Here is a 12,643-nt window from a genome sequence, read left to right on the forward strand (position 1 = left end):
ACAAACCCTTCCCTAACTCTGTAACAGTGTGTGTTTCTTATTATGTGTGTGTTTGGTGGTGGGGGGTTGGGGGCATATGAAGTAGAGTGCAGGTTAAAGAGGGATGGAAAACAGAGACTCGGCAGCCGGGACACTGAGTACGTCACTTGTGACATTTTACACTCACTCATTTTACTGCCCCATGTCAAACAATACGCCGCACACTCACACTCACATATGCACACGTATGAGTACAGTACTCACACACACACACACACACACACACACACACACACACACACACACACACACACACACACACACACACACACACACACACACACACACACACACACACACACTTTGTCCGGCAGCCGTCCAGGCAGGCAGCAGGCTGGATCAGATAAATATGAGGCTTGTAATGCGACCACAGAGACGGGGCTGATGGGATCAATAAAGAACGGCGCTGCAGGTCATCGGGAGAACACAGCGAGAGGATAAATATGGACTGGCTCATGGGGAAACAGAACGGAGGGACTGACGGGTATACACAGGACTATGTCTTCTCTCATGTGTTCTCTCGCCCGTCTGACACGGATCAGACGGACAGATTTCTCACTCCACCTCTAGCTTACGTAGACTGTTGGGAGGCAATCGTTTTTAACCTTGAGGAGTTAAATGGCATCCATGTAGCGTACACACTGGGATCCATCTGGAGAATTTCTACTTCTAGACAGTTAATTCATTGTGCAATAGAATTAGCAGATAAATTCTTCATTATCAGCCACCTCATTGAGGTTGTATGTATCTACTATGAGCAGCTACGAAGTGTTTTCGTAGAGTTTCAGTGTCACGGTTTAGTATCATGGTCTGTTTCAGACGCTTTTTTAGTTCTAGCAATACATTTCTGGAGGAGAAAAAGTTCATTCTCTTAGTTTAATTTATTTCTTCTGTTTTCTATCATTGTAATTGGAACAGCTGTTTCCTGGACCTAGCTTTTTAAGAATACTGGTGTTGGTATGAGTTGACAAATGTTAATCTCATCTAGAACGAGATGAGTAAATGATGCAGTCAGAAAACGGACAAAATCCAATTAACGCATTTAATTTCACACAGCTATATGAAAGTGACTATATGCCTAACATAAGCAGTGATGAGGTGTGTGAAGTCCTGACGTGTGATATCAGCTGTCTCTGCTCTGCTTGTGGTGACATCTGCTCTTAAACCAGGAGAGAGCGGCTGAACCGGCAGCTTCAGTGTTAGATGGTTTACAGATGCTAGACAATCACGTGGTTGTCGCTGTGTGTGTGTGTGTGTGTGTGTGTGTGTGTGTGTGTGTGTGTGTGTGTCTGTAGGTGTTTGTGTGTCTGTTTGGGTGCTGCTTGGGCTGTCTAGTTTAATATGGCTGCACCTTGTTCAACTACTTGAATATAATTTCCCCATGAGTAATGTGTAATGTAAAGACTTTGCATGTTTAGTGACACTGTATGTGGCGGCTTTAACACTTTGGTAACTCCTTGTTTTGTTTCTGAGACAATGTGGTCTTTAGAGGGAAAGTCTACGTCATAGATGTTGTTGTATAAAATTGTCTCAGCAATTTGCCATATTTGGGCTTGTTGGTTCTTTTAGTCTGTTTAGTTTAGTTTTTATTCACACAGGTTTTTAAGATATCAACATTTGCTGTTTACTCTGCTACTTCAACACAATGTCCAACAGAAACAGTGTCTGTAACCTTCTCTTATGTAGTAAGTAGTTTTCAATGAAAATTGTAAACACTGAGATCTGCTGATTGCACAAAGTAACTGGGGCATGTTGCTGTTGAAATATTTTAATGTGATTCTTCAAGGCTAAGTAAAAAAGTGAGACAGTATGTTATTTTTTTATTCAGGTGAACGGTTCCTTTAACCCTAGTTTAAATCAAAAATGTACGTGATGTTTACATGGGCCTTAATGGCCTTGTTATCAGTTAAGGCTAGGTGATATGGAGAAAATCAAATATTGAAATATTTTTGACCAAATGCCTTGATATTGCAACAATATTGTAACGTTGACTATCGGTTCTTTCAAAAGATATTTAGAAAATGAATTTTCTGCTAAATAATCATTAATAATGTGGATATAATGACTACGTGGGTAAAGGCAAAAAATAGAAGAGCTAGAACAGTCTGGTATGTTCACAAAATTACATAATTTAATTGTAAGGCAGCTTTTTTAAACCAAGAAAGAAGAGGCATATTACAATATTCAAATTCAAAGACAATATATATCGCGATATAATATCGGTATATATTTTCCAGCCCTACTATCAGTCTAAATGGACTCTAATCAAGCATGTGTTACTCGGCTTAATTGAACATTACTCAGAATGAGCTACTGCTTCCTTCCTCACGCTCTGATGTAGCTCAGCTTGCAATTCAAGGGATTGCTCAGACGTCTGCTCTGCTTACCGGTAACTCTGAACTTCTGCAGATGCGTGGCTATATTTCTTGGAACTGGTTGCCTCATGGTGATGGGGGCCATTATTATTAATGAATTCCTCTAGTAGCGTGGTGGACATGCACTTTGGACTTGTTGTAGAGAGCCAAAGTGCCATAAAACATAATGTTTGTCCATGCTAGCAAATTCATTATGAGAGAGGATGTTACTCACATGAAGCCGTCATTTTTAAGTTTAAGTTGATCCAAACCCCTTACTTACTTTACATCATCTTTAAAGTCATTCTGAATGTTTTTTTCCCATGTTTTTTTCACCTCATTACCATTGTCATATTTGCATTGTCATTCTCATCAAAGCATCATCTATAATATCCTGAATATTATTCATATTATAGCTGAAGTATTATTTATGTCATACACATGTTTAGTGCTATTAGTTGTGTCGATATTTCGTGTCCTTTAGATTGTTTTCCTCATCTCTTTGTGTTCTGTATGCACTGAGCTGTGCACACCTTTTTTTTTGTTTATTTTTTTACGTTGTAGGATCAAAGAAGAACCAAAGCCTCAGCCCGCACAGTAAGTGAACTGCATTACCCAGAGTGCTCTAGGCTTTGACACTTCTTCCTGTCAGTGGGTGCTGTGTGCTTCATGTGGCTTTCTCCTCTTCGTCTGGGAGGAAAACGAAAAGAGATGTCACTGATGTCATGGAAAGCAGCTCACTGAGTTTCACTGTGGCATTTTGTTTTTTGCAAGCTTTGTGTGGTTTGTGTCTGTGCTGGACACTTAACGGCCGACTTCCGTGACATCAATGACGACTGCTTTTCCTCTCTAGCAGCTTTTGTTATAGCCAGGCCCCCCCCCCCACCCCGAACCCTCCCTGCCCCCCTTGTCCCCCGTCTCCTACTGGCTGCCCATACTCACCCAGTGTGTCATATCTGCACTCTGATTGGCTTGTGCAGCCGCGTAATTCAATAAAAAATGTGGACTAGATGCACCTGCGCTGCTCCGCTGTACTGTAGCTGCATTTTGACGAAATCCACCTGCAGGGCAAACCAGTCTGATAACCTGACCCCTGCTGCACCACCAGGCTGGAATAAATGACACTCCTGTTACCCTCAGCTGAGCGTTTGATGCAGCTCTCATTTCCATTGGCTGTAGAGCTTTCCTGCTTCTTCTCTCCCTCCCTCTACTGTAAGTCTCTCTGTATCCTCTTTCTTTTCTTCTTCTATCTTTCTCTCTGTATTTCTGACACTGTGTCTGGTTGTCAATGTTCCACTAATCGCCGTTCCTGCCCGTGTCCCGGCCTCCTCCTCTCTCTGCGCTGGTTGTAGTGAATGTCCCCGCTATTGTTCACTTCTTAAAATCTGAACTGCTTCCTAAAAAAAAAAAAAAAAAAAAAACTTTTCAGGACAGATGATGTTTTCTCCCAAAATGACTCATTGCGATGTTCCAGTCATACTTTGCTTATTTGAACAGGTGGTTTCCCTTTAGTGGGATCACTGAGCTGGTAAATAACGTCCTTCAGCCCCAGCAAAAGTCCCAAAATGACAAGGAGCCAGAGCCAGACGCGTAAGTAATAGTACAGACCCCTTTTCTGATCTCAGTGGATATTCGACTATGTAACACAATTTCTCAGTATGTTGGTCGAAGCATATGAGGAAAGAGTGGAGGTGTAGCATGATGGAGTCTACTTTTATACATGGTAATACGGTAATATTTGGGAGGTGTTACCAGTACTAATATATTAAATTCAAGAACAAACACAACAGGTATTGTCATATATGTTTGTGTGATACTTTCCCCTGATATTATTCATTTTATGCAATGAAACAAAAAAGAAGTTCATAACATGTCGCTATATACTACACCGGTCTCCCCAGCCAGTCTCACAGCCACTAGACCAAATGACCAACTAAGCTGGAATTAACTAATGCAATATGGTTGCAGTTAAAAAAACTTTTGATGGTTCCAAGAGATTTATCTACATATTTAATTCCTCTCAGCCCTCAGAGTTTTATTTGTTGTCATCCAATGGGTCGAAAGGGTTAAACCTGTCTATGGAGTGTAGTGTATGTGTTTAAAAAAGAAAAGAAAAATGATAAATAATTGTAGCAACTGTAACAGTCAATGGTGCTTGCTGACAACGGACATAAACAGAAGAAAAACTGGCTTGTTTGTGGTTTGCTAACGTTGTGGTAGAGAGTACAGAAAATATTCTTAAATATACATATATTTCTGTTTTATATAGAATTATTTTATTATTCTTTTTCCCTTGTGTGAATAGCGATGAGTAGCGTGAAGCTGCAACTCCGTCAGCCATGTTGACATTGACATACAGATGTATGTAATTTTACAGAAGTTACTCAAAATACAGAGTGAAATAGTCAGCTGATCAGAATATTTGAGGAATTAAGCTGTATCTGTATCACTTTTTGCTTGTCCAAGTTGTGTAAAAATGAATGCAGTATACTGTATGTTCAATATGGAGTAAACTTTTGGGTGTTTATCATGTAGGGAATAGTGAATGAGTAAACAAGGAAATGATTTTGGACGAAGCATAGAGTTATGGCACAGTGTATTTTGACTCTCATACTAGTAGTGCAGATTTAACCTGTAACTTAAATTGCAGTATACTGATGGTGGCTCTGTTCCAAAGGGTCCCAGTAAGCCATGACGTTACATGAGACAGCATAACCAATAGCCGGGCTTCGTGAAGAAGGAATTTAATCATTAATGTTATTAATTACACCTGTGCTTTTCCTGCTTTGACAAGTCACAGCGCTTGCTGTGAAAAAGCTTGTCAAAGGAAGGCAAAGGGTTTTTAGAGGACACAGTAGCCCTTAGAGGACAAACGCTGAAGTTTGTTTTAATTAACATAAAATTCATAAGCTGGAACTAATGTTCTTTTTTTAATGAAAATGTGAAATGTAAAAAGGTTTGCTTTCTTAAACAAGCGACAGAAAATTGTCGTTCAGCTATGTAATACTGTGGAGCATTTAGCCTCTTTTAGCTTATTTCGTTGTTTAACAGGCGGGAAATGTAATGTAAGGTTACTTATAAGTTCTGTGTCTTTTCTCCCTTCAACCTTATTTCCAATATCAGCAAAAAGTTATTTTTAGCAAAAAAATCTCTGTACTTAGCACCTGAATGCAGCTACACAAAGCTAGCTAGCAAAGAAAAAGCTAAAGACATATATTTTTCTTAAAAGTTTGTAGAGACCAAGCCAGAGCATAAAGAAGAATGAAAATGGGACTTAACTTGTCAAATGGCCAGAAACTCGACTGTGAATAAATGGTAATTGTGTTCTATGTCTGCTAGAAGCTGGACAATTATTGGCTAGCTTGTTAGCTTGTTAGCTTATTGATCTGCGCAGTGGGACTGTGAGCCTGTTGTAGAGTTATTTCACTGTGGCTTCAGTCAGTTAAGGTAAAGTCCAAAAGTAAAAGCAGTTAAAAGCTATAAAACAAAAACACAAACTGAACATCATCAGTTTATTTGGAGGGAGGTGCTAATTTCCCGTGTAATGGAGGCCACTGGTACACATATAAGCTTAATACACCGTCATGTGCTTTCAATGCCAACATGAAGCGTTAAGGAGGACAGAGGGGGTCAAAGGTCAGCTCCGACGCTTTGTGGCAGATGTAGAAAAGGGAGCTTGCGGAGAGCTTGTGGTTCACCCTTGCTGTCGGGTCTGTCATGTGTCCAAGAGAGAGGCTCAGGTTACCGGCTGCTGTGTGTAGCCGCTCCGGTGCGGCTCGGAGGTAAGAGAGCTCCGATACGCTCGCATGGGACGGGACAATGAGCAGCGTATGATTACTCGTCAGCAGTGTCACCTACATTTGACCGTGTTTGACCGAATAAGCAAACCCTCTGGCATGGGCACTGTGTACCAGCTGCCACTTAAATCTACTCCACGTTTAGTCTTTGTTTTTTTTTCACCGCCATGCCTTACTTGATAGTTCATTCAAAATCCACTGCTTTACTTGTGCCCTCTAGCCTCCTTTATTTATATTATTTGCTCTCTACTTACATGGTTCATTCTTGCTCCTTGACATCTATCTCAGTGTGCAGCTCAGAATTAACATATTTAATACAGACTACACTAAAACTTGTAAAAAAAAAAAAAAAAAAAAAAAAAAGTATAGCCTATTTTGCCTCCCAAGAGGTGAGTGAGCTTTCAAAGAAGTGACCTGATACAGAGGAAGGGAGAGGTAATCATTGGTTATCTTCAACGGCGCTTCTCAGGGGCCTTGGACCTGTTGATAAAGCTGTGGCCCTTAGTCCTTGTAGTGGCCCAGGATAGAGCTCATGTCTCTGTAAACGTTTGAGCAGCAAGGGGAGATTAAGTGTGAATAAAACACGATTGTTTCTCGTCTTATTCCCTTGATCCTAGGAGACAGTGGCTTTACCCCTTGTATCGCAGTCTTCATCACTCTGTTATCAGGCCCTCTGTCAGTAAATGAGATTTGGTGGGATCTGTTAAACAAGGCTACATACTAATCTCCGCTCGGTAAACACACAAAGGCTGTGACACAATTAGCCCTATAATCCCTCAGTGGGTACAACAAGGGACATGCCAGTGGCACTCCATCTAATGTTTAGATGGCACGCAGAGAGGCACAGATAGTCCTCAGGTGGTGTGTGGCTGTCGCTTTTGGGCTCGAAAAGGGGTCCGGCTGTGGGCAAAGGAAGCACGTTGAAGCTGTATGTGGTAAAAGGATAGCGTCGCTCAATAATTCACAAGTGCTAATGAATGTTGCAGGGGATATGTGGGGCGAAACCAATTCTAATCGCCATATTATGAAGTCAGCCCAGTGTTTAGTTTCCAAGGAGACGCTCAATTGACATGTGTCATACAAAATGCATGCGAAGAGCCCATGCAGGTTTTTTTTTCAGGAGCCTCTCAGGACTTGTTAGGAGTAAAGGATCTACTGTATGAGTTCAGGTGTAATGTATCAGTAGGAGGCCATCTATAGGACACAAACAGTAACACATAAGACACTGCCCTGAGAATGCTTAATGGATGGTGGGCTCGACTGAGGGTGACACCAATGATGTCGTATCAGCAATACAATAGAGAAACAATGGCTGTATGATGTTCTGTGTCTCACCTTACGACTATCCCGATATAGAAACACAGGTGCAAATGATTCATTAAACGCACGGGAACCTGAGAAAGTGGAATTAAGCGATGTTCTTAAACTTGCAAAGCAAATTGGATACCCCTCCCCCTTCCCCCCTGTTTTTGGTAGAGGTGCGGTATCAAGCTTTGAAGCTTCTGAGGTCATGTCGTCTGCTTTTCCTTTCAAAATCTCACACACACTGCACATGTCTGAGGTTATATCAGTCAGTATGTTCATAGTAGGAGCTTATGGGTAAGTGTGATTTTGAGAACAGGACTGAACGGATAATTCTGATGCGAAAAGATCCAACTGTGCCATAAACATATACATGTGTCTGCCGGTTAGACTATAACAGGGACATGATTATTAGTTTATCCTATATGCCAGTATTTATTACACACAATAAAGTAAAGGGAATAATAAGGTTATAAACTGTGTCCTTAGTTCAATGTTATGATGATAAATGCCTGTAAAGTTAAATTTACTTAGACTAAAACTGATGTAGCATTGGCTATTACTACATACTACAAATAAGCATGCAATAAATAAATAAATAAATCAAAGAAACACAAACCCTCTCTTCTTATTGGTCACCAAACCTCATCTCCCTTTTCCTAACCTCTGTCCTTCCCATTTGCCTGCAGGAAGTTGCACCAGCAGTTTGAGTCGTACAAGGACCAGGTTAAGATGATGGGGGAGGAGACCAAGCCGACCCAGGAACTGAAGAGCGAAGCCCCAACCTGCGGGATATGCCACAAAACCAAGTTTGCCGATGGCTGTGGCCACCTCTGTTCATATTGCCAAACGAAATTCTGTGCTCGGTGCGGAGGACGAGTGTCTCTGCGGTCAAATAAGGTAACACTGGCTCGCATGCTCGGTATTATCCATTTATAGGGACATACACACACATGCAGATGTCCCACCCTCGGGCAGTTTACTCCCTACACTTCTATTTGAAATCCAAGGTTATGAAACATTGCAGTGAAATCGTAATCTAGGAAGTGAGCCAACAGCAATAGCTCGAATAGCTACTAATGTTTTTCAGACTATCAGCATCTACTCCAGTCACAGTCTCTCTGCATGCCTTTAATCTAAATCTGTTCCCTCGCATGTGTTGGTTTACAGATGTAGATTTCTTATTCATATTTACTGTAACTTACAGTTATTCTATTTCACCACTGGAGGGAAGTGTTACTCCTTTTCTTTTGCCATAAAGAACCTCATGTCTGCTTTTGTAAAACTAACCTCTGTAAAATCCTCCCCACAGACTAAGCCAAAGCTTTTAGTATCAGACTGCTTAAATTTGAATCATGAGCTTGAGTGTTTTTATGCGATGCCATCCAATCCTTTGCTGTTGGAGAATATGACAGTACTACCAGGACCTACTAATGCCACTCACATCTCTCTCTCTCTCTCTCTCTCTCTCTCTCTCTCTCTCTCTCTCTCTCTCTCTCTCTCTCTCTATCTATCTTTCCTGCCCCCCACCCCTTCTGTCTCCCTCTTTCTGCTGCATTCCTGCTCTCATGGAATTGCAACAGGAGGACAAAGTGGTTAGCAAATCCTTTTCTGCGTTCCTTGGGAGTGTGTCTGAACACAAGCATTGTTCATGAAATGCTGTGATATGTATATGTATATATATTTACACACATACAGCAGCCAACAAGGTCCAGAAAAGTTCTGATTAGTCTTTGTCTGTGAGTCTACAATGTTATGCTAAAAAATGTTTTCGTTATTTTGCTTCTCAAACAGAGATACAAAGTGTCAAATTACAAAAGACAGCTAGGATTGGAATAAAGCTTAAACAACAATCACAGAATCAGAGAAGCGCCCCACCGATTTTGATTACATTCATTAACTGTTGGTCCTAGAACTTTATGATCTTTCTTTTAAAATATTGTGGTAATGACTATAATGATTACAGTATTAAATACCCTTGGGGATTACCTGTATCTGTGCTAAATTTGTTTAGTTAGTTGCACAGAGATGAACACCTCTCAGGGGTCAAATCATTGTCCTTGTCCATGTATGACATACATTTCCCATAGCAGTCTTATCTCCAAACTGCTTGTGTTAAGCTGTTGACTGGTGAACAGTAACTTAACAGTCTATAAGCCTCAACACACCAGCAGGTTCGATCCAAACAAACAGATCAGCATGAACACCGGGAAAGACCTCTGCCCTGCTGCTGCCTCCGTAGCCAAGACCCCGGTTGTACAGGCTGCCATTGTTCGGCGGTAGATAATAGCTGGGAGATCGGTTACCTTGTCATACAGATGGCGTTGAGTAATAACAGTGGCAGCAGGCTGGCGATGGACCGTCTGGGCACTGGCAGAGAGGCCCTGGAATGTGCCACTGAGGTAATGCCAGCTATTTACCTGGTGGTGCCCTGGCCTCCCGGACCTCAAGGTCAATTCTCCATATAGACCGTCGATGCTGCCGTTAATGTAATTTTGCTTAATGTAATGTAAGGACACTCTATACTTGTCTATAGGGGATGTCTTTTAGCAGAGACCAGATGAAAGTACTTTCCTCCAGTTCTGCAAGATAGATAGATAGATAGATAGATAGATAGATAGATAGATAGATAGATAGATAGATAGATAGATAGATAGATAGATAGATAGATAGATAGATAGATAGATAGACTGTACAATACTGATCAACAATAACTTCAATAAGTGGGACAGAAATTACTACGAGGAGGAGATAGTGCAACATTAAATGCAAAATTTACTAAGTTTAAGGTCAGTTATGGTTCGGATAACCATGTTCAAACAGAGGTGGATCGGCCTTTTACTAAAAGTGCTGCTTTACCAGGAGATTGGATGTGAGTAGGAGACGTAATTGAGCTGAAGTGCAAGTTAACCAAGTAAACATCTGATAGTAGTTCACAACTGACCTGATGTCAGGTGACTTGGGTAGGTTTACTGCATTTATTTGTTGACAGTATTTGCAGTTCATTGTATTTTCATTGGCATTTAAGATAAATGCGTTTTCTGACAAAGAGTAGAACTTATGATGATGGTAGCATTGCGTAGGCCACTCTGCACCAGGGAATTAATTGTGAGTTAGTCCACCTGGACTATTGTGATATTGATTGCTGATTCTTTTTTTTGGTATGCTCATGCTTGTAGTCGCAGCAGGACAGGAGCTTAGATTAACCTGCCCTGAACAACGGGGCCACATTTTGGTAAACCTTGCTTGTCAAAAAGCTTTGGTGTCAGTGAAAGAGGTGGCAGCGGTGAAATCTGCCCTTTTTCCATCCGTCTACTCTTTCCCTCTCTCACAGATGGTGACAGCAGTGGCGAGAGAGATCTTGTTCTGCGAAACGCCATTGAATATTTACAAGTCTCTATGTCTGAGGCGGGTAGCAGAGCTATGGCACGCTGGAATGTGATATAGAGGGACTGAGAGTTGAACAGCTGGTGAAGGAATGTAAGCGTTGACCCAGCGGATTACTTGCAGCTCTGCTCAATAACGTAACGATTAGCTGAATCTACAATATTCACAATTAATCACTATGCCTTATCACAACAAGCTGAATAATAGATATAAAAACACTGATAGAATAGCTGCCTTGATAACAATCACTGCTCACTGATTGAACCAGGTAGCTGAGCCTCTGCAGTAGATGCTCGAAGAACAAAGTACAGGCTGACTTTTTTGGGGTAACAAATGTGAAATGCCTTTGATAATGATAAACTGTGTGTCAGTGTTGCGAAGTCTTCAGCATCCCTGCTTGTAGCGGTGGAGCTCCTGCCATTTCCTCTGATGCGGCTTCAAAAGGGCCAGAGGAATCCACAGGCTCTGGGGAGGAAGTCATTTGTGATTAAAGCAACTCTTGAAGACGTTACATGTGCTTCTTGGCCCCTCCACATGCTGCTATAAAACAGAAGGGGAAGTGCTAAAGTACTTTGTGTGGTCCAGTTGTATACAGCTTAATGTAGTGAATTAAATATATTTGTGAGTTTTTAGGCACCACAGAACTCATTCTCATCATTAAAGATACCATATCTCGTCTTTCCATATGTTGTTACCTGCTAGCCACAGTGAATTCCAAATGATCACCTTATTATTGATTTTAAGAATAGGAATGTGTTATTCTTGTGTGTTTAAATATGTCTCAATACTAACAAACTAGTGTACTAGCAATGTTGGCGTAAAGAGAACTTTGAGCAATGCTACAGTTTCTCTGTGACAATGAATTTAGTTTAACTAAATAGGTTAAAAGGTGAGGAAAATCACAGAAGAAATGAATTTGTTGAGGTGCCAACATTTGCATGCAAGCTGAGCTTGAACGTATGGCTAAGTAAACATTTTTATTTTTGCAGGAAAATGCACAACTCTGCATTTTTTTTTCAAATTTGGCTGTACAAGGATTTTTTTTCAAGGGTGCTAACGATTTTGGCTCAATTTCCCCTGATTCTAGAAATATTTTGAATATGGGAAAAATGATAGGCATAACCTTACATGATGTGCTTTCCATTTTCCAAGTGATAACGTGAAAGCTTAATTTGGTTTAGCAATAGCCCTCCCTCCATTTCTAATTCCTTAATTGATACAATCACTGTATGATTCACTAAGTCCCCGTTTGTTAGACATTTTCAATTCTAAAATCTTGAATTTATTAACATTTATATACTTCAAGTGGTTTTGAACCGCATCTACAAGCCAGCTTTTCCTACGTCACGTGAACTCAGCATTGTTCCTGACATGTTCACGTTCACATTTTAGTGACCTCACGGCCCCACGACTTCATCGTTTTTTTTTTTTTTTTTTTTTACTTTTGCATTTGAACCCAAGATGTGGTCCCAGCACAGGCTGAGTGTGAGATGACAGCGTGTGCCCGTTAAAGCGGTGCCATTCAGTTTTTCTGCGTAGCTGCGCCGCTCTCTCTGCCTATTGGACCGTCTGTGAGGGAGCAGAGCGGGGACGCGCCGCATAAGTAATGAGCTCCCATCAACTCCGGCGGAGCACAGACGAACTAATACAGCGGTGGTGGGGATCTGAACGTGATTTGACGCGTCGCTGCTCGGCTCGGCACGTTTTTCCTTCCGTACTGACATTGAGTCTGGGATCGTTTGACGCTGTGTGTGATGGATCCAG

The 12,643-nt window shown here is 41.2% G+C and overlaps 1 protein-coding gene across 12 annotated transcripts in view; it reads left to right on the forward strand.

Annotated features, from left to right (window-relative positions):
• The window catches only part of rims2a (regulating synaptic membrane exocytosis 2a), a 134,368-nt gene that overhangs the window by 16,561 nt on the left and 105,164 nt on the right, over positions 1-12,643 (forward strand). For 4 of the 12 annotated variants that reach the window (XM_054621415.1, XM_054621419.1, XM_054621413.1 and 1 more), the window contains exons 2-5: positions 2,958-2,990; positions 3,891-3,983; positions 8,182-8,392; positions 9,076-9,087. In XM_054621415.1, the coding sequence (XP_054477390.1) occupies positions 2,958-2,990; positions 3,891-3,983; positions 8,182-8,392; positions 9,076-9,087 (349 nt within the window). The remainder of the gene's footprint in view (positions 1-2,957; positions 2,991-3,890; positions 3,984-8,181; positions 8,393-9,075; positions 9,088-12,643) is intronic. The other 8 variants (XM_054621422.1, XM_054621416.1, XM_054621424.1 and 5 more) reach the window with 4 other exon arrangements.

This window comes from Anoplopoma fimbria, chromosome 20 (assembly GCF_027596085.1).
Source record: "Anoplopoma fimbria isolate UVic2021 breed Golden Eagle Sablefish chromosome 20, Afim_UVic_2022, whole genome shotgun sequence".
NCBI classification, from domain to species: Eukaryota; Metazoa; Chordata; class Actinopteri; order Perciformes; family Anoplopomatidae; genus Anoplopoma; species Anoplopoma fimbria.